Source organism: Rhinolophus sinicus, linkage group LG14 (genome assembly GCF_036562045.2).
Source record: "Rhinolophus sinicus isolate RSC01 linkage group LG14, ASM3656204v1, whole genome shotgun sequence".
Lineage (NCBI taxonomy): Eukaryota > Metazoa > Chordata > Mammalia > Chiroptera > Rhinolophidae > Rhinolophus > Rhinolophus sinicus.
The window spans coordinates 55,494,749-55,518,486 of record NC_133763.1 but is presented as its reverse complement, the minus strand read 5'-3'; the positions used below and the strand labels follow the sequence as shown (position 1 = coordinate 55,518,486).

The 23,738-nt window shown below is 46.6% G+C and overlaps 2 protein-coding genes and 1 long non-coding RNA gene across 7 annotated transcripts; 2 read left to right on the top strand and 1 right to left on the bottom strand.

The window, feature by feature from the left end:
* Positions 1–3,878: 3,878 nt before the first annotated feature.
* LOC109435924 (zinc finger protein with KRAB and SCAN domains 4) lies at positions 3,879–11,855 on the bottom strand. 3 transcript variants are annotated; one of them, XM_074319153.1, is made up of 6 exons: positions 11,748–11,855; positions 9,027–9,471; positions 7,652–7,796; positions 6,448–6,530; positions 6,077–6,200; positions 3,879–5,192 (listed from the first exon to the last, which is right to left on the bottom strand). In XM_074319153.1, the coding sequence occupies exons 2-6, from the start codon at positions 9,426–9,428 to the stop codon at positions 4,330–4,332; spliced, it is 1,617 nt and encodes a 538-aa protein (XP_074175254.1). In that variant the 5' UTR covers positions 9,429–9,471; positions 11,748–11,855; the 3' UTR covers positions 3,879–4,329. The 3 variants fall into 3 exon arrangements, with proteins under 3 accessions (XP_074175254.1, XP_074175256.1, XP_074175255.1); XM_074319155.1 differs by lacking the exon at positions 9,027–9,471 and having other exon boundaries at positions 11,748–11,842; XM_074319154.1 differs by lacking the exons at positions 6,448–6,530; positions 7,652–7,796.
* A 96-nt stretch (positions 11,856–11,951) lies between these two features.
* LOC141568671 (uncharacterized) lies at positions 11,952–12,829 on the top strand. Its single transcript, XR_012491869.1, has 2 exons — positions 11,952–12,068; positions 12,587–12,829. It is a non-coding gene; the product is annotated as an uncharacterized LOC141568671 (long non-coding RNA).
* Positions 12,830–15,757: 2,928 nt separating this feature from the next.
* On the top strand, positions 15,758–21,167 carry ZSCAN31 (zinc finger and SCAN domain containing 31). Of its 3 annotated transcripts, none has more exons than XM_019714146.2 (4): positions 15,758–15,851; positions 17,135–17,526; positions 18,508–18,658; positions 19,133–21,167. In XM_019714146.2, the coding sequence occupies exons 2-4, from the start codon at positions 17,146–17,148 to the stop codon at positions 19,933–19,935; spliced, it is 1,335 nt and encodes a 444-aa protein (XP_019569705.2). In that variant the 5' UTR covers positions 15,758–15,851; positions 17,135–17,145; the 3' UTR covers positions 19,936–21,167. The 3 variants fall into 3 exon arrangements, with proteins under 3 accessions (XP_019569705.2, XP_019569707.2, XP_019569708.2); XM_019714148.2 differs by having other exon boundaries at positions 15,762–15,851; positions 17,073–17,526; XM_019714149.2 differs by lacking the exon at positions 15,758–15,851 and having other exon boundaries at positions 17,390–17,526; positions 18,453–18,658.
* The last annotated feature ends 2,571 nt before the right edge of the window (positions 21,168–23,738 follow it).

Genomic DNA, 23,738 nt, shown 5'->3' with positions numbered 1-23,738 from the left:
CTCTCCCACGGCGCTGGTTCCGATCGGCCACTTCCGGTGGAAGGACCGTACCCGCGTCCTATCTGCAGGTTTCCATCCACCGACTTCCGAGTCTGCGCAGAAGACGACAGGCACGCTTGAACTGCATTTCCCAGAAGTCTCTGGTCCTCTCGGCCCTCGGACTCCATTTCCCAGGAATCTTCGCCACGCTCCTGAAGTTCTCAGCTTCGTGGAGGAATTTTTCCCCGCTTTGTAGCTCCAGATTCGGCTCTGCTGCGCCCTCGGGGCCTGGGCCTCAACTGCAGTCTGGAGCTCTGAGGTCCCAGCAACAAGAACGAGCGCCGACTTCACCCGCGCAAAGCCTTCCTGGATTTTGATTCATCCCCCAACCCCGGTGGGACTCAGATATACCAAATGCGATTAATCATTATCCCTGGCTCTAAAACTTAAACGTTCCTGGATCCATTTCCCAATATGTAAGAACTACAACAATTTACATTTACTATCAGTCTCTTTCTTGCCCCTCTCCATACCTCCTGTCATCTGACAGAACCACTATTACAAATCTTATCATCCTTTTACTTTTATAAAGATAGTTCTATCAGGGACATATGCATGGCCAACAAATATATGGTTTAATTTGAGTTGTTTTCGATCAAGAAGGCATCACATCATAAGTAATCTGATACTGCCTTCTTTTCACTCGACTATACGTTACTAAAATTTATCCACATTTTGAGTTAAAATTAATTTTCATTACAGTATGTATAACCCACTAGTGGATATAGCATTTCATTCATCCGTTCTCCTAAACATGGGCCGATACACTATTCTCGCTTCTGGATTACCGCCATAACCTTTTAAGTGGTCCCTCTGCTTCTACCAGTGTCCTCCACAGTCTATTCTCAATAGAGCAGCCAGAGTGATACTGTTGAAGCCTAAATTCTATCATGCTACTGAAGGGTACCAGAATATGCTTCCCTAGAACACGGCTTCAATAGATTGGTTATCTTGCGCCCTAAGTACTTGAAAAACAGCAAAGAGAGAGGCTTTCTCTGATACCCCCCACCCCCACGCCCTTATCTGCCTAAAGACAGAGTCTCCAAAAGGAATTGTCATAAATCCTCTCCCTGGGGTTTCATCAACCAGGAGAGATTGATTCTTATCACAGGAGAGGACTACCAATGTGACCAGCTAAAGAGTCAATTTCCTAGTCTCTGTTACTGTTAGGAGCGCTCAATTATGTATGAATGTTGTTTTGTGCATAATGTTTTGCATTTCCTGGAAAGCTCTATAAGGGTGCTGCCTTAGATGCAAGACACAGCGTTTTGCTTCTTCCTTCTCTCTGATGGTTGGAGCTCCAATGGCCAACATGACCATGTGGTTGGTTACCTTGAGGGTGGAATTGTACGCTACAGACAGTAGAATAGAAACATAGAAGAGGCATGGGTCCCTTGTGACCATGAAGCCACCATACCAATCATGGACTTCCTACCTTATAGACTACTTTTATGTGAGGTAAATACAGATAGCTACCTTGTTTAAGCCATTGTTGTTATCTGTTCCTATTACTAGCATTCCAAAAGCAATTCCCAATAGATTGTTCTTAGCTAATATTCGGGAAAAATCTATGCATGGTTTTAAAAAAGCAATCCCTAACAGATTTAGTAGAGATACTTACAACCTAGGTTGCTCATCGTTCGGAGGTTAGCTTGCATTTGGAGATAAGCATAAAAGTTACATTGGAAAGAAAGTTACATTTATACTAATCTGAAAATAGAAAACTGGATCAAGATAGGAATTTTGATGGGGAAGGAGGAGGTATTAAATTTCTTATTTAGGGAATATATAAATACTGATTAACCTTAACATACTCATAAAAATATTGCGATAATTATTAAAAACACAGTAACAGGCTGAATGATTTATCAGTCACTATAGAAAAAAAAGTGAGAAACATGACTACTGTACTAAATAAATTTTGACTATAAATATAGGTAGGTTCTTAGTTTTCTAATGAAATAGAGACAAGAACAATTTGTCAACAAGTACATAACTTTTCAACATATACATAAACCAGTCAAATGTATACTGGTAACATTTAAGTGTAAATATATTTATTTGACATCATACCAGTAATTTTCAAAGGGTGACTCACCTCATAAGTGGCAGAGGCAGGATTTAATCTGACTCTACAGCATGAGTTCTTAAGTGCAAGGGACGCTGCCTTTTCATGATTGCATGAACTCTAAAGGTAATTCAAGACTCAGAAAATTAAATCTGATTGTCCTGAATAAGTTGCAAATTTGTACACCTCCAAACCCTTTATCTTGATTTTCCATGAAGAATTGAAATATTTCAGCCTGGGTCTCCTAATTCTGTTTTGTGTGGATAAAAAAATATTATTTTTCTAAAGATGCATACATAATTTACCATTACGAATTTTAATCAAAGTGGAACAGTACATTTTAATGCATAAACCAATGGAACCTTTGGGTATGAAGCCTGAAATCGTGTTCATTGATTAGAAAGCTTCCACTGGGAATGATTTAAGTCATTGTATCCAAACTTCATGTTGTGGGAGGACTACTCCTGCATGATCATCAACACGATTTCCAACAACGAAGGAGACCACCAACCCAATGTTTAGTCTCTCCTTTTCTCTCTCTTTATAACTCTCCGTTAATGTATAATAGAGGAAAATATTTTCTCAGCTTCTCAATCTGCACTTTCTACAAGTACCAACCTGTCATTCTGTTTTCCATTAAAATCATCGGGACTGTTTCTAGGAATCAATCAATCTCTCTGTCTCTCTCTGTATGATACAAGTTTAACAGTAAATTATACCTAAACAAGAGTAGTATCTCATAACCTCACCATAGCCTGGAAAATAGTATGGCATATAATACATAGGGTGCCAAAAAAAGTATACACATTTTAAAAAAGGAAAAACTATTCAAAATTAATACAAGTCATGTTTGACTTCTGCGATTACAAGAGGTGCTGAAAGTGGTTACCATCAGTGTCCAAAAACTTATGATTATGGCAAACTACTGCTTGAGCAACACTGACCAAAGTGTCCACTCGTATACATTTTTTTGGCACCCCCGGTAAATACAAAAATTATGTTGAGTAAACCAAAACATGGAAGAAGTTTCAAATATGTAAAAGCCTACAGAAAGTGGATATAGGGGGTATAGAAATTTATAAATATACAAGAATAAAACAAAAGAAATCCTGAACAACAGTTAATAAGCAGTTTGGACTATTCAAACTTCAGGATTTTAAATGCGCTGTACGGAATCCTGCAGGACTCTATCTTCTGCAAACATCACTTTCTATCGGCAAATCCATGACGAGGCAAGAGGATACTCTGTCACCTCTCTATTATGCCTTTCATGTTGGATTCTTGGTGCCCCAATCCTTTTATTACTAAATACTTTCAGAAATTCTTTTTGTGGCAGTTGTTACTGTGGTGCAGAAGGGGGAAATTAATTTGGAATAGTAAGTTATAAAATTAAAATGGGAATCAGAACACTTAGAGTCCAAGTATAAATCTACCACTAATAAGCTTTGAGATTCTAAAGGCTGCCCCCTCAGCCCAATTACCTGGCCGTTTCTCCTTCATAATAAAAAAAGATAAGGTTTTTAGCTTTCATTCAGAAAAATAATGTTTTCAGCTCTTTACTAAAACTTGGTTTTGGTTTATGTTCCACTAGATCCACTGTCATATTTTAAATAAACACTCCTCAGTCCTTGCACATTCTGTACTGAAATTTCTATGTACTTGGCAATGAATACACTATTGACCCAGAATCTAGAACCTCAGAGAATTAGACAAACAAAAATGGCCTTAGATAGAAAATCCTAGAAATCTAGACACCAGATTTTCCGAGAAATGAAGGTCAATGCAGTGGTCTATTTAATAAACATTTGTAGCACCTACATGCAAGGCACAATGGTGGGGTAGAGACGTCACTGATCCAACCCACTGGTGAAGGGTTCACAGAGGCAAAATGAGGGGTCAGAGAGCAGCCCCAAATCAGCCATCTACCCAGGATCTGTCATCAAGTGATGGCTGGGGGTGGTGAGTCAGTCTGGAAGCCCTTGAAGTCCAGGAGGTGAGAACAAACCACTTGAGGTCCTACCTCTTCCAGACAACGCTTCCTTTCCAACGAGTTTTTTTCTAGTCACCTTCTAGAATGTAGAAGATAATTCATCTCAGCCACGCGCTGTATTTTCCCTCACACACACACCTGACGGTGTGCAGGGGGCAATACATCCCCAGCCCAGTTTCTGTAGTCAGGAAGGGTTCCAGGGGGGCTTCAACTTTGGCACGTAAGACGTAGGTCACCGAGACAGAATTGTTTTCCCAACGTGGTTCCTCTGATGTTGAACAAGGTATGAAGTCCGGGTGAAGCCTTTTCCACACGCATCACACGGATACGGCTTCTCTCTAGTGTGGATTTTGTGATGTTCAATAAGGCTTCTACTCCTGGTGAAACTCCTCTCACACTCATTACATCGATAAGACACGGGAGCCTCCACGTTCCCCTTGTGACTCTCCAGCGTCCCCTGACTCTCCCAGCGCTCCCCGTGTTCGGGATCCCGAACGCTTTTATCACTATGGATCTTCCGATGTCTCAGGAGATGTGAATTCCGCCTAAAGGCTTTGCCACATATGTCGCACTGGTATGGCTTCTCCCCAGTGTGGATTTTGTGATGTTCCAAGAGGCTGCAGCTCTGGCTAAAGGTCTTTCCACACTCATCACACTCGTAGGGCTTCTCCCCAGTGTGAGTTCTCTGGTGCTTGGTGAGGTCTGAGCTCTGAATGAAGGCCTTCCCACATTCGTCGCACTCATAGGGCTTCTCCCCAGTGTGGACTCTCTGGTGAATGATGAGAGCAGAGCTCCCAATGAAGGACTTGCCACAGTCCTCACACTCGTAGGGCTTCTCCCCAGTGTGGATTCTCCTGTGCTTAGTCAGGCCTGAACTCTGAGCAAAACTCTTCCCACATTCCTGGCAGATGTGCCGCCTCCTCCCCGTGGGGCTTTTCTGCTTTCTGTGTAACCTGCCCTCCTGCTCACCAGGTTCTGCACCTGCAGGGATCTGGGCAATGGCTTCACCCAGGTGGCGCGGGGTCTGCCCAGGCTCCTCTTCTGGATGTTTCTCATGTAGAGGCAAGTCCCTGATCTTATTCTGCATTTCACCATCTGAAATAACAAATGACCAGCAACTGTCAATTGTGCCCCGCATTGGAAAAAAGCTCTCTGATGACCCTAGGGTGGTGAGAATTACAGAGGTCTGTATAAGTCATGGATGAGGATTTCAGTACAGGAATCAGGATGGAAATGAAGAGGGAGGGGTGCTCGAAGGAAGAAGGGTCCAGGCTGAGGATGGAGGCAAGGGGTGTCGACTGTGCTGGGAACACATGCAGAGGCTCCAAGTTATAAGGACAAGTAGGCAGGGCCATGCACCTAGCGCTGGATGATAAAATGGCTGGGCAGGAGGTAGTAGCTGGAAAGGTGAGGGAAAGGGCTTCTGAAGTGTGCTGTATGGAAAAAGACAGTGGGAACTCAGAAATTAGTCACTGTGCGATGGAAAGCATAGTCTTCTCTGCCCTTATCCCAGGCAGAGGCACGGTCCCCAAATAGAACTGGCTTCTGCGCTGAGAGAGCTGAGTCGGAGCCCCCACGGTGCCACTAACGAGCTGTGTGAACTCAGAAGCCAGGCCATCTGGGTGCCTGTCGACATTCATCTCCAAGGTCAGGCTCCGTCGTCAGTCTCCAAGACACTTCTAGCTCTCCCACTCTATGGTCCCCCGGCCCATGACCTGAAGAGACCCCGCAGCTCTCCTCGCTCAGGGCTAGCAACGTTGACCTAGCATCTGCGATGAGCCAGGCCCGTACTAGGCGTTGTATCTGCATCCTCCCATTTAACCCGACTAGAACACTGACAGGGCAGGGAGGAAAGCCCTGTCAGAGAGCTAGTCCATAACAGGCTTCTGAATGCAAACCGTGGCTTCTAACAGACCAGTTGGTTCTCATACAAAGGAAGCCAGGAAACCTTACGAGCAATCGGTGCCCATCGCTCTTACCCAGGGAGGTCAGAGGGCCACCGTCCTCCTGCCTTTCATCTCTGTACGACTTCACCTGAGATGAATCCAGCTCTGTCCATCCAGGGGACACAGTGAGAGCCACATCTTCCATTTTCAGCAGCCCCTGCAACAACAGGGAATCCCACCTAGTTCCTCTCGTCCAAAATCCCTCCCAAAGCTGACACACGCAAAGAATGAACATCCCCTGAAAGGGGCCCTGTGAAAAAGAGCCTGCGTGGCACCCTCTGACCCACTTAATCTGATGCGGACGTGAAAATCCCATCTAGGACTGGGGTTGGGGTCTAGGGTGGAACCCCATGGCAGCACACAGGAACGGAGAGCACGGAAGAGGGAGAGGGGCTCCAGCTCACCTGGGACTCTGGGGTGAGCCCGGCGGCCACCACTGCGTGAGCTGTATAGCGCCCGCCCACAGCAAGCCCAGGCACCTGCAGAGCTGGGAAGGAGAGAGGCCCTGGGTGAGATCCAGACCCTCGCATGCAGCCTCCCTGCCTGTGGGACCCAAGTTCAAATGCTGGGTTTGCACCTTCCTGCCAGGAAGTGCCTACAGAGTGCTCCTTTCCAGAATTCCTGACCCCACCAGCTCCGTCCTAGGGCCCCAACGTGTGAGGTGCTCTGTAGCTGGATGAAAACTACAGAAACAGGCAGGCTGCTCGGTAGGGATGGTGTAGTGAAACCAACGTGAAAACAAAACGGAGCCTTCCGTTGGAAGATGCTTTAGTCTTGAACTTCGCCAGGATAAGGGATAAAAGGATTTCTGTTGTTGTTGTTACAGTGTCATTCGTAGCTCTGGGGTGCTTTTTGCTTTACTTTTAAAAACCTCGAGGAGCCAGACAGAGCTGGGCCCAGAAAGGAGGAAACGGGTGTCTGCTCATATAGAACTTGCTCATATTCGAGAAGCGAAGGGGAACTTTCACATTTTAGAAATAAGGACTGTGTGGTGTGACTGGCGTGTCCCAGTGTCGTGTGTCTTGGGAATCCACCCACGTGTTCACAGCACAGGGCGAACCCCGGGAACATGGAGCAGTTTCCTACTGAGTGATTTTCACCCTGTTCTCGTTACAGACCGAGGGTTTATGCTCTTCTGTCTGCAGCTCTCCTACAATCTCGGGACTATTCCGGCTGGCTTTACCGATCCTGCCTAATTTTCTTCAAAGCATTTACCAATGCCTAACATGGTATTAAGAATGTACGTGCTATCTTCCTTACCGGAATGTAAGCTCCACGGCAGCAAGAAATCTGTCTTATGCCGCCTCCGCCCCTGGTGCCTACTGTACGGCTACCACATAGGGGTCTCCACAAGGATATGTGAAATGAGTGGACACCACTGTGTTGTTAAAAACTCAATTCTTTCCAAACCCACATCTTCACGAAGTCTAATTTACTATATGCAGATTTGGTGAGGAAGGCTCTCCACCACTGACTGAAATTTCCCTTTTCGTCTCAGTCTCAAAGTCGGGTCGATCTGTGCTGGGCACGTGGAGCCCCCAGCAACAGATGCGCCTTGTCGCGAACCTGAAGCAAAACTGGACGAGGTCGGCGCGAGATAATCCTCACCTCTGTCTGGTGGGGACTGGGATCCCACACATTCGTGCTCGAGCAGAGCCTTCATCGGCTGGAACTGGACACTTCGTGACCTCCGAGCCGGTGTCAACACTGCCATCTTGCAACAGAGCAGCTGCCCCCGGTCACCACCTGGCACCTGGAAGTCATTCATTTATTCACTCATGAAACACTTCTATCGTGCTCCGCACATGCTAGTATCTTCTCTTTTCCAGGCACTGCTTCTGTGAGCTCTACGAATATTACTCCACTCAACGCAGACAACTACCCTCTGAGCTGGGTATTACTGTTATTTTTGTAATGGGGAAACTGAGGTAGAGTTTCCGTAGCTTGCCCAAGGTCACCCAGCTGCAAGTGGCAGTGCCACGATGGGGGCTCGGACGCTGTGGCTCCAGAGCCCGCGCTCTTAACCATGACTCTCTGATCCCTCGTTATAACATTTGTACTTTGTGAAAACTCTGGCACCTCAGACAACACTCCCAGTTCTGCCTGTGTGAAAAGCGAGGACAGGTTTCTGGGGACCAGTCAACGAGGTCACCATCCGTAAAAGCACCTAACGGGCCCCTGCGTGTGGTATGTTGGCATTAATGCAGGCTTCCCTCCACACATTTATACTCAAATTCCTTTCTCACGTGCAGCTCCCACATCCTCTAAAGAATGAAGAGCCTGAGATAAGCGACTCGAAATGACTTTTCGGTTACGGGGCACGGGTGCAGTAGGTCCCCATCAAGAACCCTGGTCTCTCGGTCACTGGTTAGAAGGATCTGGCCACACGGCCTCGAAAGGAACGTTGACAAGGACACAACACAATGCAAAGAGGAAACCTCCTCCTAAAATACGCAAGAAGATGCAGGACAAAGTCAACCCATTTTCCACCAGAAGTTCTGAATCTGCGGTCCCTGGACTCCCTCCCACAGGAAAAACATCGATCTTTATTTTTACTAGAGAAGCAACAGAGCCACGTGGCATAAGCATACCCAGGACTCTGTCATCAAGAGAAACTGCACATGTCCTCACATCACATCACAAGCAGGCAAATGTTGTCCGAGTCACGCACGCTTAGAACCTTGAAACGACCCGTTACTGGACCTGTCCCGAGATCTGCCTAGTAGTTAGTGCGCTCGTCTGAAAATGCGTATATGACGTTCCCACGCATCTGTGGAACGCTTGGCTAACTGCGGTCCCGCCCAACTGTGTTCTTCGGTGGTCCTCTCTATGTTCCTTTACACGTTTAGCAGGATCACTGTGAGAGGGGCCCGGGGCTACACCTCGCTGCCAAGGGGGTTCACGGCGCACACACCGCCACCTCGGGGTCTGAAAGGAACGCCCACACTCGTTCCGAGTTCAGGGGGAAACAGCGCGGCTCTACCTGCGGCCTGGGCTCAGGCAGCTGCCGGTCCAGGGACTCCAGAGCGGCCACCGCCGCGTCCCCGCTCTCCGGATGCTGCGCGCGCACGCGGGCCTGCAGCTCCCCGGGCAGGATGCTCAGGAACTGCTCCAGCACCAGCAGCTCCAGCATCTGCTCCTTGCTGTGCGTCTCGGGCCGCAGCCACAGGCGGCAGAGCTGGCGCAGCCGGCCCAGGGCCTCGCGGGGCCCCTCGGCCTCGGGGTAGCGGAAGCCGCGGAAACGCTGGCGAGAACGCTCGGGCCCCGGAGCGGGGCTGCGGCTGCAACTGGCCTCCTCCTCCTCCACCTTTACGACAAGAAGCCCCAACTGGTCGTCCGTGGACGGGGTGCCCAGAGTTTCGCTGGGTGTGGTCTCTGTCGCCATGCTGGGCTTACCGTGGCTGGACCTGGGGTTCTGCAGCAGATTCCTGAAAACAGGAAATCTCTATGAGCAGTACAATGCAGGTGGCCCCTCCGTGGGCCCCGGGACACAGGACAAGGCCCAGGAGTAGCTGTGAAGATTCCTTCCCCAAGTTTCCTGGCCTCTGCTGCCACGTCTCTGTGGGGCAAACAGACTACATGCCCCCTGCTCTGTGGAGCCTTCTCACCCCCTCACGCCAAATGAACTGTCTCCTCCATGGGAAGAGCACGCTGAGAGTGCTCTACTGACTTCAGGACTTCACAGGAAACACACAAGAGCAGCTCTCCATCCTTGTTCACCACTTAACAATCTGTCTACCCTGCTGAACTTGACTGTGTTAAAAACAGCTCCATCTTGAGCTTCCTCATCTTTGTATCCCCAGGTCCTGACACAGTAAGCACAGAATGATTTTGTTGTGTTTTCTAAGTGAAAGGACAAAGGAATGTGAAAGCATTAGGTGAATAGTTGTCTGTGTAAAGCACTGCTAATATTCAGGTGACCTTAATCTATGCTATGGAAGGCTGGTGGGCTGTCCTGTAAATAGTAGGGTGTTCAGCAGCACCCCACCTCTACCCACTAGATGCCAGTAGCAAAACCCACCCCTCCCATCATGACAAACAAAAAACATCTACAGACATTGCTAAATTTTACCTTGGGAACTAAAGGGCCCCCAGCTTAACAGCACTGCTGTAAAGAATGAAAACACAAAGTTCTGAGTTACAAAATCTACTGATAAGTCTCAGTGGCAAAAGCTTATAGGGAACTTAGGGACCAGAAGACGGAGTCACCTGGCTAGTGAGTAAGAACAAAGTTCCTTCCAGGTAAGACAGACAAGCATCACAGATACTCATAAGTCTCCCATAGTCAGACACGGGGAGCAGAATGGGGTGGGCAGACGGGGACTGGGAACTGTGTCTCCTGAAGACAGAGAATACATGGGGTGTCCCACAAACACCGAAGGGAGAATGCCTGCCCTGCCCTCGCTGTGAAGTCTCAGGTGTTAGCGGTTGCAGAGAAGTGACAAATGGGTATTCAGAGTCTACCTAATGTGCCTTATATGGCCGCTGTCACTAAGCGAAATCAATGCCAGAACCAGGCTGGGTGAACTACCCTACACTGTTGTTAGTACACTGGCACAGGGACAAGACAGCCTCGATTCAAATCTCATCTCTGCCACTTATTTGCTGCATTTCTTATTAACTACTCAGTGCCTCAGTTTCCCTATCTCTAAAAAGATAATAAAAGCATCTACCTCATGGAGTTGTTACACATTTGCCAATATTTGTAAAGCACAAAGAACACCGCTCGGCGCACAAAACATATGTCAATAAAACATACAGGATGTGGTTCTAGATTGGTCCCCTTCAACTTTAGTAGACAGGTAACAAAATTCTCTCTCCGAGGCTGGATAGGTCCAGGAAAGAAAGAAAAGGAGGAAGGTGGTGACTACACATACCCCATACCTCATAGGTTATTCCCTCTCTGTCATTAGCCATTCCCAGAAGCCAATGGACCTGGGCATGCTCTAAAAGGGAAGGGATCCCTGAGAGTCCTTTGCAACAGATGGCACTAGTTCTAAACCCTAAGTGACTGCAAACCTGTTTTGACGGGGTTCGAATGTCAGTAAGTGACTCTTTACTCCTACGGTAGAGGAACTATAAAATGTCAGGTTGGTAGTGATTACTCTGTTAAAAAAACAATTCCAGGTCTGCACCTTCCGGAGTTTTAATTCTTAATCCAACCTTCGACAGTACAAAGGATACAACGAAGGATGGAATTTGGGCAATTGAGACCCCCCGGAAAATACTTCCTGCTAACAGTTGCCACAAGAGACCTGGGGCACTGCTCCACGAACAAACCATGGAGAAACAAGTGCGCCCAAGTCCAATCAAGTCTAGATCCAAGCGCCAGGCACCGGTAATGACCTTGTCTCCGGGTGGAGCAGCAATGCAACGGCTCCCATTTTCAGGGCTTGTCTGTGGGTGACCCAAGAATCCCGTCTCCTAACGCCGAGGCACGGACCCAGACACCCAGGAACGGCCCTCGACAAGGGGCACCTGTCGTGGGCCCCATGCGGGGACCTCCGCACCACCCTGGCAGCGGCAGAGCATCATTCCAGCCCCAGGGTCTCTCCCAGGGGTCTCGCTCCTGTGAGACTCGGCTGCATGGGTGGGCGCGGGCAGCGTTTCTGTACGCACACGCGCGCGCGCTCCTACCGGGAGACAGACACACACACACACACACACACACACACACACACACACACACACACACACAACCTACCCGGGGGAAAAAAGCTGCGGAACTGCCGGAGGACGGCCACAAAAGGACACCGAAAGCAGCCACGGGACGACCCCGTCTTAGCCCACACTCACGACTGCCGGAAGCCCGGGAACCGCCGTGGGGTGGGTCACAGGGGCCACTTCCGGCCTCTCTGGCCGCCGCCCCGCCAGAGACTCTGTGGTTCACTAGCTTCCAGCCGTTCACCTCGTTTGCTCCGTGCCTATTAAAAAGGCTTTTAAAAATGAGCTTTCCAGCTATGATAAAAGGAGAAAAGCAAGGCGCAGGTCTCTGTCTATAGTTTGCTACATTTGCGAATAGAAGGTAGTAAAAATAATTAGTTATATTTTCTTGTGTAGTCAGAAAGAAACCCTGAAGAATACATTAAGACAATAAGTGAATACCTGTAAGGGGTAAATGGTTGGAAACCGAGTGCAAAGGAAGACCAGGATGAGAGGAAGAGTGTTATTGTACATGTTTTTAATATATTTTTTAAATTAGAGCTGATTATATTACCTAGTTAAAACAATTACAGATACAAAACTGTTTTAAGGAGCAGGCTGAATTATTTACATAGAAAATTCAAGATAATCTAATATTCAAATTATGATGCTCTATAAGAGAGCTTAGCAAGGATGTAGACTTTTTTTAAATTTATATTCACAGATGAATTTCCCTACACCAGTGCAAGTTAGAAAATATAATTTTTTAAAAATTGTGTTGGGGAATACTGGGGGACAGTGTGTTTCTCCAGGGCCCATCAGCTCCAAGTCGTTGTCCTTCAGTCTAGTTGTGGAGGGCGCAGCTCAGCTCCAAGTCCAATCACCGTTTTCAATCTTTAGTTGCAGGGGACACAGCCCACCATCCCATGAGGGAATTGAACCAGCAACCTTATTGTTGACAGCTCGCGCTCTAACCAACTGAGCAATGGGGCTGCACCTCTGGGGAGGTCAGTGGCAGCTCGTGGCCTTCAATCTAGTTGTGGAGGGTGCAGCTCACTGGCCCATGTGGGACTCGAACTGGCACCCTAAATATCTCTTCATGTGTCTGTCACATCCTTTAATAAACTGGTAATTGTAAGTGTTTCCCTGAGTTCTATGAGCTGTTTTAGCAAATTAATCAAACCCAAGGAGGGGGTCGTTAGAACCTACACTCTATAGCTGGCTGATCAGAAGCACAGCTAGGCTTGTGACTGGCATTTGAAGTGGGGGGTGGTGCCAGTCTTATGGGACTCACTTCTTAATCTGTGGGATCTGACACTAGTTCCAGGTACATAGCATTACAATTGAGTTAAATTGTAGGACACTCAGGAGCTGTCACAGAGAACTGCTTGTTATGGCGGGTGAAAAACCTCCACACATTTGGTGCCCAGAAGTGTCAGAAGTGAAGTGTTCTATATAAAAGCAAAGGAGACACACAGAGAAAAACACAGTAGGGAAGAATGGGTTTTCCCCTACATAAGAAACCAGTTTTTCCATTTTAGTGCCTGAGATAGAGTGAGCAAGGAGGAGAGTACAAGAAATAAAGTTAGGGAGACAACAGGGATGAGATTTTGCAAAAATCCTATAGGTCATTGCAAGGACATTAGCACATAAGTGAATTGGGAAGTCTTTTGAGGGTTTCAAGAAAGAGAGTGATATTTTAACTTAAGTGATTACTCTGGCTGCGGCGTTAAGAATATCCTGTAGGACAGAAGCAGGGAGATCAGTTAAGGAGGCTATGGTGAGACTCAGTGGGGAGACAGGTGGTTTCTAAGATCAGGGTGGTAGTAACAAAGGTGGCAAGAGATCCAGATATATTCTGAGGGTAAAACCGGTGTGATTTTCTGACAAACTGGGTATGAGATGTGAAATAAAAGATTAATTCAAAGATGATTACAACGCTAGACTGAGGAATTGCAAGGACGAAATCACATCTCATGAGATTTGGAAGAGTAATGAGTGAAGAGAGCTTAAAGAGGGGTAATCAGTATGTGGCTTTTGGTCAGGTTAAGTTTGACATGCTGGACCAATTATTTGCCTATTTGCTCTCATATTCATTCCTCATCTTCCTCTGCACTCTTCTCTGTATCAAGGGACATTTCCCAGTCTTTTTAGCCTCTGGTTTCTTGATACTTTTGGGCAATGGGAGTCACGGGAAGAATACTGGAGGGCAAGAGGAAAGACCAGCGGATTTTTGCATTCGACTCTCTGTGCTTTGTGGGTGGGGTGGGGAGTGTCTCCAGCAACATCTGTGGTTCACCTGGTGCTCTGACTCCTACCCTCTGATACTCCCTTTCATTAGTTTCACTTAAAGCTCTTCATGATTCAGTTTTTGTTGGGTGAATCAATCTCCATGCCGGCCTTTGTTCTTCCAGGTCTAGAGTTCATAACATCTTCCTACTATCATTGATCTCTCGGTTGCCTCCCCATTCCCTAGTTGGCTTGTCAGCTTTTCCATTGCCTTGTAAGTTAATTCCTGTATTTAATTAATAGCATTTGACATACATAGAGTGTTCCTTTTCTCTGAGTGTACTCTGACCAATTTCTGAGTGTACCCTGAAGTAGAAATATTGAGAAGGCAGCTGGAGATATGCATTTGGAAATCAGGGAAGAAGTCAGGACTAGAAATATGAATTTAGCAGTCAGAAGCAGAAAGATAGTATATAAATCCATGAAGATAGATGAAGTGACACAGAACGTGAGTATATATAAAGAAGAGAAGAAAATTGTTTGCAATTGGGTTCCCAGGAAGCCAACGCAAGACCCCAGCGATTTCTATGGAATGTTATTGAGATATATCTTCATGAATAACACTAGTGAGGGATTAAAGAAATAGGACAAGGCAGAGTAGGTGAACTGTAATACAGTTACAAGAGAGGCTCCAGCTGATCTTATCAGGAGCTCAAGAACTGGGATGGTCTTTGGAATTGCTCTGCTTGAGGCAAGGTGTCTGGGAGTGGGACGAGCATAACCTTGTGTGAAGCAACTCTTTGATGGAGGGAAATTATCAATGACAGGCTCAACTAACAGCCATAAAATATCAACTCTCCAAATAGCTGGAGGAATGAGTGCCTCATTTTGGGTACTGTAGCCCAACATCTACTGCAGTAAACTTTTGAACCACTCTGAACCATCTCTTTGGTGTAATAAGGAGTAAGAACAGCTAGTCCAGAATTCTTCTCTCCTCCTGTGGAAATTTACAAGGGTAGATGAGTAGGAAGAATTACAGTCCCCATTGACAGAGCACATCCTAAACTCAAAAAGGATATTCATTGTCTCCCTCCTCTACTACCCACTTGCCTGATCCTTGATTATTACCTCTGATGGTCTGCATGGTTTACCTAGTGGATGACCCATACACTTATTCCTGAGACATCTCAACTTCCGGTCAATATGGTTAAGTGTGTGGTAGAAGCTGTGGGTCCCATGGCCACCTGCTCATTGCATGCTGCTCCCTCCAGGGTGTACCCCCTTTGAATCAATGTGGTTACATGGGTCCTCCGTCAGGGGGTCACGATTCTGTATGTTCGTGGATAACAGTGCTAGCTGGGTCCTGTGCGAAGTAAAGCCAAACTCATACCCAGAACATGACCACCACCCCACTTCCAAAGCAGCAGAGATCCTATGTAAACATTTGCCACCAAAGGAATTGATCCCCTCACGATGTGGTACCGGACAAAGCAGTCAACACTGACTTCTGTTGCAAGTCAGGTGGACATCCAGCAGTAGCTGCACCGCATGGATAAGCGGACCCTGTGCTGTTAGGCCCCTGGGTAGCCATCGACGCCTCCCTGCTGGCGAGGTCGTGCTGCCAGCACTGTGGTGGTCGACGACAGAGGCAGGTGGATCATTCTGTCTGCCTCTTACATGATGTATGTTCGATCACGGGCGTTCACACGTGTACAAAGATGTTCAGAGTTATTGCCCACTCGCTTAAGTCCAGACTGTCTCACAGGGTTTAGGTCACTGAGACGCGAGAACCTCCCAAGCGCCTAGAGCGTACGAAAGCGCCCAGCCGGGAGGGACTGGATCGGCGCACGGTGACGCACTTCCGGCCTTTGTGGGTCGTCGGATTCCCGGGGGCCGCTGTTCCGCCCGGGACCTGGAGCTTCCCTGGACCCCGAGGGTGAGTCTCAGGCCGGGTCCCTACCCGCCGGCTCCGCACCCTGCAGTGGGCGGGGAGGGGACGTCTGCGCAGGCGCGGCCCCGGCCCTCCCGCCGCGCGCGGCCGAGCTCGTCAGCCCATCTACCGCCACGCTGGGCAACGGGACCGGCCGGGGTGGCCGGAGAGCCCCCGGGGGGGGGGGGGAGGGGGCTCCAACTGTGATTCTCGCTCCATGTCAGAAGCCCTGCATAACCATTAGCTTTATTTAACTGTTCACATTATGCAGTATTTGTCGCATCTATTTTTTCTTTAAGTATTTCAAAACAAATCACAAGCATCATGATTTGTCGCCCCAAAATAGGTCTGTATGTGCATCTCTAAAAATTAGCATACGTATTTTACGTACATAAGTTACAACCACAATATCATTAACACACTCAACGAAATGTGGGAGCATTCCATCTAACACCTAGTTCATATTCAGATTTCCCCTGGTCATTCTACAAATGTCTTTTGCAATTAGTTTGTACCAACCAAGATCCAAATAAAGACCATTCAGTGCATGTAATTATTTCTTTTAAGTTAACACAGAGATTAAGAAGCATGGAGTTCAGTGATTGCTGTATCTTTGGGGTTACGTGGGCTGCTTCTGTAGAAGCATGGTTTCATGGGGCAAACTATTGATCAGTTGGCATTCAAAGCTGTGTTTATTGGAATGAGTCATTCCAGACTGGCTGATTTTCAAAAGCTATGTGTTGTCACTAATTGACTTGCAAAACCATGTTCTCTGAAGTGAATTGTCCAGTGATTGCACAGACCAGTTCTGGCTATTTGATAGCACAGCTAGAAAACAATCAGTCTAGGAGTAAGAGCATCTTTTTTATTTTCTAACTTTAAAAGGTAGTTCTAAAGAATGTTACGAAGTGGTTGTAACCATTAAACTATCAGCATTCTTATTCACGTTCCATTCTGCTCCATATCCTTTTTTGCCAGATCAAGTCCCATGACAGCCCGGAATCACAGGGGCAGGGCACTACTGTGTACATGGCTACAGGGAAGGGTGAACAATTGGGGCCATTAATGTGTCCTGCCGTATTCTTTTTTTCCAGTATCTAAATATATAAGTAAAATCCTAGATACACTTTTTATTAACATAAATGCTAGCCTAATAGTCATTATTCCTATACTTTGCTTTTTTCACCAGTTTTTTATTTTTATTAATACACAATATTTTATCATCAGGTATCTCCTCCTAAATATTAAATCATAGAATCTTAAATCTGTGACCCCTTTGCCCTTCTAAGTGAAATCCAGAATGGGTTCAACAGAGGAACAGGATGGACTTAAGATTGTGAAGGTGGAGGAAGACCTTATCTGGGACCAAGAAACCTGCCTTCAAGAGAACAGCTTTTCTGGCCAGGAGGCCTCCCGCCAACTTTTCAGGCATTTTTGTTACCAAGAGACTCCTGGTCCCCGAGAAGCGCTGAGCCGGCTCCGGGAGCTCTGTCATCAGTGGCTGAGGCCAGACACACACAGCAAGGAGCAGATGCTGGAGCTGCTGGTGCTGGAGCAGTTCCTGAGCATCCTGCCCAGGGAGCTCCAGGCCTGGGTGCGAGCACAGCACCCGGAGAGCGGGGACGTGGCGGTGGCCGTGGTTGAAGATCTGGAGAGGGTGCTTAGTGAACCAGAGAACAAGGTGAGCGGAGGAAGCTGGGTTCCTAGACACTCAATAGTGAATGAAGGTTGAAGTTTGGTGACTTAGGTTAGTGCGCTAAAGCCATACATATTAGTCCTCTGTTATTGCGTAACAAATTACCCTCAAGCCTTGAAAACTAAAAAAGCAAACAATATCTCAGTTTCTGAAAGTTGGCATTTATGGAGCTAGTTAGGAAGACCTCCCATGTAGTTGCAGTGAAGATGTCAGCCAAGACTACAGTCATCTGAAGACCTGACAGGCTGGCAGACCCACTGCTAAGACGGCTTCCTCCCATGATTGTTGGGAGGGGCCTCAGTCTCTCACTGGCTGTTGGCAGGAGGTCTTAGTAGTTTGCCATGTATGTTTCTCCCTAGGGCTCATTGAGTGTCCTCGTAACATGTCCGCTGGCTTCCCCAAGAGAGAATAATGCTTTTAGTGACTTAGTCTCAATGCTTTTCATGACCCAGTCTCAGAAGTTATATACCGTCACTTCTGCGACAGATTGTATTCAACAGAAATGAGCCATTAAGTACAACTCACACTCAGAGGGAAGGGAATTAGGCCGCATCTTTTAAAGGAAGGACTATCAACTTTTGAATATATTTTAAACCAGGGGTGTCCCAACTGCGGCCCGCAATCCATTTTTAATTGGCCTGCAGCAAATTCCAAAAATATATCTAGTTTACTTAAATAAACCAGGTGAGGCAATACGTACTTCACCTCAAGTGAGTGGCCTGGCTGTTTTTGTATTTTACCGCATATAGCCCTTGGTAAAAAACGTTGAAATAAGTTTGGGCATCCCTGTTTTAAACCAGCACACCTTGTTGGGTCCCTTTTATTGTCCCCCTTCTCCCCTTGAGTGTGGAATTAAACTATGCCATTTCTCTACAAAATGTTTCATGTGGTTCTCTTTCATTGAGTACCAGCCTGGGATCCTGGAGTTCTTCTCTTATGCACACAAATATACCTACCTGCCTTCAGGCCCCAGGTTACAGACACGGACATCCTGACCTGCTCTCAGAGGATGTGGTGCATCTGAAGGCCAAGCAGGAATCAGCAGCCATCCAGCTTCAGTCCGTGGTGACACAGCTCAGATGTGAATCTTTTGGTCCCCACAAATTTGGAGAACATGGTAAGGGTTTTGATGGGTCCCTTCAGGGGACCTCTGGTGGTTTGTATAGGGTAATAGACTGTGGACTCGGGGGCCAAATTGTCTGGGTTGGAATTTAAGCACTGCCACTTATGGTAGTAGCTCTGGGACACTGGGCAGGTCATATGACCTCCCTGTGCCTTTAGTTTATGTGTTGATAAGATACGGATAATCATAGCACCTCAGTCATAGCATCGTTTGATACATGTGAAATACTCAGGACAGTGCCTGCTCGTGTACGTCCTCTCCGGGAGCCTCGTCTGCTTCTCTAGGTTACTTGCCAGCCCTTTCATCAGTGCTGATGACCCCTTACTCTGCTTGCCTCAGTATCCCCATTTAATCCGTTTTGCATTCCTAGAACGTGTGTTTGACATGGATCTTCCTATTCTCCATTCTATGGTTGTGCTCTTTCATAAAGGAAAGAGATGACATTGTTTGGTGTGTTTATTATTCCAGGTGTTGAAACTATACCTGAAATCCAGGAGTTGACATTGAAGCAAGAAGTATTAAAAGAAACGGAACATTTTGGGAACAGCCGACTCCAAAGAGATGTTCTTCTAGATTCTAAGTACAGAGGACCTTGTAAACGTGAGAGCAGGGTAGAAAGGCAGAGGGGACATCCAACTGGAGAGAAGCAGAGAGGACATCCAACTGGAGAGAGACGTCACAGGTGTAGTGAATGTGGGAAAAACTTTACTCAGAATTCAGTCCTCATTCAGCACCAGAGAATCCACAGTGGGGAGAAGCCCTATGAGTGTGAAGAATGTGGGAAGACCTTCAGCCAGAGGTCGGGCCTGATTGAACATCAGCGGAGCCACACTGGAGAGAGGCCCTATCAATGTAAGGAGTGTGGGAAAGCCTTTAGTGCCAGCAATGGCCTCATCAGACACAGGAGAATCCACACGGGGGAGAAACCATATGAATGTAAACAGTGTGGGAAAGCATTCCGCCTGAGCTCTTACCTTGCTCAGCATCAGAGGATACACACAGGGGAGAAGCGCTATCGGTGTAAGGAGTGCGGGAAGGCCTTCAGTCAGAATGCAGGCCTCTTCCAGCATCTCCGAATCCACACTGGGGAGAAGCCCTACCAGTGCAGTCAGTGCGGTAAAGGCTTTAGCAGGCGAACACTCCTTATAAAACATCAGAGAAGCCACACTGGAGAGAGACCCTATGAGTGTGATGAGTGTGGGAAAGCCTTCAGTCATCACAGCAACCTCATTAGGCACTTCAGAATCCACACTGTTGCCAAACTGCACTGATTCTATAGACACCCAGGCCCCTAAGTTGGGCCATCTTGAAAGTACAGTTTTTCAAGTGTCTTATTTTTGTTCCTATCATGCTGGGGTTTTTTTTTGCTTTGAAATGAGTAGCTTGTCTGCAGACCAGATGCTGGTGTCTCATGGGTGGATAACTGTAGGTATGGATAACTATAGCCTCCTCATCCCTCATTCCTTGGTCCACTTCTAATGATTTCCCTTAAAAGAAACAAATCTTACCTGGAACTAAATTGGTATGGAGGTTCAATTCTTGAGTAATACTGACTACTGAACAATTCTAAAAGACTAGCATCTTTTTAGTAGTCTTTTTAAAAGAGTAGTACTCTTTTTAAAAGTGGGTAAATTCAAGGATATTCGGAGATTTTTTTTTTTTTTCTGTAAAGGTTACATTTTAGGCACATTTAAGGTTTTGGAGAATAAAGAGTCATTTTCATTCCTAGAGGAAACCATTGCCATGGTCTCCCTAGGAATGCAATGGATGGTGTCTTTATCGGGAGGGGTGTCAAACTCATTAACCACCATTATCCATGGTGTGAAGCCTATAGTCTTGATGGTTTAGAAATCTAGGTCCCATTTGATACGCAAGTCCACATTCTCAGTGTGGGTCATTACCATATTTAAGGTTTCCATTTTTGTGATCAATGATGAGTAAGATAATACTTTAAAACCTTCCCAACGTACCTCGTTTATTCGGTCTTTTTTGTCAGCATTATTCCCCTGCTACTGCTGTTTGGAGGGCAGTTGGCCTCTGAATGCCACTGCGAGCAGTAGCAACGAAAAGAAGCCTCGACCTCAGGCAGCTTGCTGCTTATTTGGGAGACCAGCCTGCTCAGGCCATTGACTGTCAGGGTTAAACACACGGGTTCTGGAACCAGACTGTCCAGGTTCCAATGCTGCCTCTCCATTTGTGAGCTATATGTGTTAGGGTCCCTTACTTAAAGAAGACCTTACTATACTACGGTCTCCCCATCTATAAAATGCGGTAACTACCTTTCTCATAGGATATAGAACATTAAATCAATACAAACTTGTAAAGCACTTGAGACATACATAATGCCATCTAATGAATGTAGGTGGAACTTTAAGTATGTTACAACTAAATAGGGTATTAAATGCCTCTGCTGATAGTCTCATGATACTTTTCTGCAATCAAAATCTGAATCAGAATTTTAAAGGAGAAATAAAAGTTCAGCTTAAAAGTTTTCTGTGTTAAACCTTTGTCTTTGAGGTTTATTTTATAAAGTTAAATACATACTCTTTAGCTAGCAAATTCCTGCTTACTCATCAGGTCTTGTTTCATGTACCTCCTCTGGACACCGCCTCTAACACTCCAATTTTCAGTTGGGTGCCTCTCCTGCAGGCTCCATCAGAGCTAAACGCACCTCATCAGACTGCATGGCAGTTCTGCGTTTCCTGTCTGCTGTACCCCATGTGACTCACTGTGGGGAGGGTTTTCTGCATTATGTACGATTGGATGGACAAGAGTGAGAAAATGCTCCTAAAAGTGGGAGAAAAGAAGAAAAATATGAAAGTAGGAAACTTCAAAAGGTGTCCCTGGAAAATACCGTCTTTTCAACACAACTATCTCTTGGCCACTCCTCCCTTATCAGTCATCACTTGATTCTCCAAACCCAGTTGTTGCTCCATACATACCTCCGTCTAGCTCATCCTAGCCTGTGACATCCTAAGAAAGTTTCGAATCCCTAATAACCTGCTCCCCACCCCTGGCAGACTCTACTTTCCTGCCGACATCCCTTGTGCTCTTCCTCCAAATTGGTCAGAAACCTGTTTGGGGCAGCAATGTGTCCAGGTCCAGGCCATGAGCCAGTCACCATAATCCCATTCCCCTCTTCTAGATACTCAATTTCCACCCTGTCTTGTAGCCAGAGATGGTCATGTGTCAGCCAAGTGAGAAAGAGGGGAAGACTGTTGGGGCTTCTGGGAAGGCTTGTGCTTTCTTGATACCAAGGACGGATAAGGCTCGAGGTACCCTTCTACCTCCTTTCTGCTCTAAATAGACACAGTACTTGGAGCTGTGGAAGCCACCTTGTGGTCATAGGTCGATAAACCAATACATTAAGGATGGTGGGACAAAAAGACGCTAACACCTGGATCCTCCGGTATGAAAACTGAGTAATGCCAAATGTTGGAGAGGACGCTGAGATAAATACACCCTCATCTGGGTGTGTAGATGGTGCATTCTTTCTGCAAGTCAATTTAGCAGTACTGAATTAAATTTAGTAAAAACATGTCCTATGGTTCAGCAATTCTGCTCTTAGCATTGATCACCAAGAAACTCCCCGCCAGGAGGCATGTCTGAGGATGTTCAGTGTGGCACAGTCCTTATCGGTGGGGAGGTGCAGGCAATCTGGGGCCATCTCTGGGGAAGCTGAGAGGCAAACTGTGGTCAGTGTATGCCAGAGTACTATGCAGTGGTTCTAAGTAAAGGAATAAATGTATACACAGAAATACAGCTAGATCTTAAAATGTTATGCTGAGTGATGAAATAAGAAACAGAACAATATTCATGCATAATGTTACTTAAATAAAACATTTGCACATAACACAAAAGTGCTTACTTTACACAAACACATATTAACAATGAATACACATTAAACCCAATACAGTGGGAGTGGGAAACGACAGTGAGCGCGCGCGTGTGTGTGGAGGGGGGAGGGCTACACAGGGTGAGTCCTGTGAGTCCTGATGTCCCTGACAGGCACACAGCAGACTCCTGCTCTCCAGTTATAACTGAGCCAAGTCACAGAATGTTCTTTCTCCTCTGGTACTGGAGCGTGGCTCAGGCCTTACGAGCTTTAAGAAAGATTTCACTTCTCTTAAGCTTCAAGGCTTTGAGCTCCGCTACCCTAAGTTGAACAAGTGTCCATAGGAATCTTGCCCCCTTCCCTGTTCTTCAGCCTCATGATCCCGCACTGGTTCCTTTCTCCTCTTTTCTTCAGTCTCTGAGGAGTCAATGGCCTCACCAGAAGCCAGCCGTCTCCTCGTGACCTGTGCACTCCTTTCTGCTTTAGGAGTATCCATGCCACACATCACTCATGTCCACAACCAATATTTATTCCACACCTCTTACTATCTTTAGTTTCTCCTTCCTCATCCGCTAATTTCCTTCTGATTCTTGTTCTGGACTCTCCTCCTGGAAGGTGGAAATACCTTACCTGTCCTCCCTAATCCTCTTCCAGCTCTGACATTTCTTTCCTAGCTGTCATGGCCGCCTCCCCTGCGGCCCTCTGTCATCTGAATTCCCTGCCTTCCCTGGCGTCTCTAGCTGTAGCTCCACAGAGACTAAGAGAGACAGGAAAGGTGACGAGGCAGAGCAGACTGGTGTCTAGGAGTCTGGGAGGCACCTGTGTGCCCACTAGTTTTGTGAATGGCAGGACACTGACAGGTCATGTTCTAGATCACTGAAGTGACAGTGGCACTCTTCCTGGATTATTGCAGGGAAGCAGGTTTTTGACAATTGGTTTCCCTGGTTCCATTCAAATTTCTCCTTACATTAGTAGGATTTGTTCCACTCAGAACCACAAGCGGCCTTAGCACCTTGGTACATTTCTTCAGATGTTTCTTGCTTTGCATTAAACAATCCATCTTTAATTATAACTTCTTCAGCTAAAACAATACATTAATAATTTAAATGTCATCCGTTGCCGAATTTAGGAAAAACAATCTCCAGGATAGGGATAGGATGTTCCAAATTACAAGACAAACAGAAAATCAACAGGTGTGCCAGGAGTACAGCGTCAGGAAGCACACACAGTAGGGGAAGA

Excerpts from the sequence above, each read along its gene's own strand:
- LOC109435924 (XM_074319153.1), bottom strand. The coding sequence starts at position 9,428 with ATGGCGACAGAGACCACACCCAGCGAAACTCTGGGCACCCCGTCCACG. Across the intron at positions 7,797-9,026 it reads TGCCTGAGCCCAGGCCGCAG|GTGCCAGGTGGTGACCGGGG; the intron begins GTAGAGCCGCGC and ends AATGACTTCCAG. Across the intron at positions 5,193-6,076 it reads TGGCCCTCTGACCTCCCTGG|ATGGTGAAATGCAGAATAAG; the intron begins GTAAGAGCGATG and ends TTGTTATTTCAG.
- ZSCAN31 (XM_019714146.2), top strand. The coding sequence starts at position 17,146 with ATGGGTTCAACAGAGGAACAGGATGGACTTAAGATTGTGAAGGTGGAG. Across the intron at positions 17,527-18,507 it reads TTAGTGAACCAGAGAACAAG|GCCCCAGGTTACAGACACGG; the intron begins GTGAGCGGAGGA and ends ACCTGCCTTCAG. Across the intron at positions 18,659-19,132 it reads CCACAAATTTGGAGAACATG|GTGTTGAAACTATACCTGAA; the intron begins GTAAGGGTTTTG and ends TTATTATTCCAG.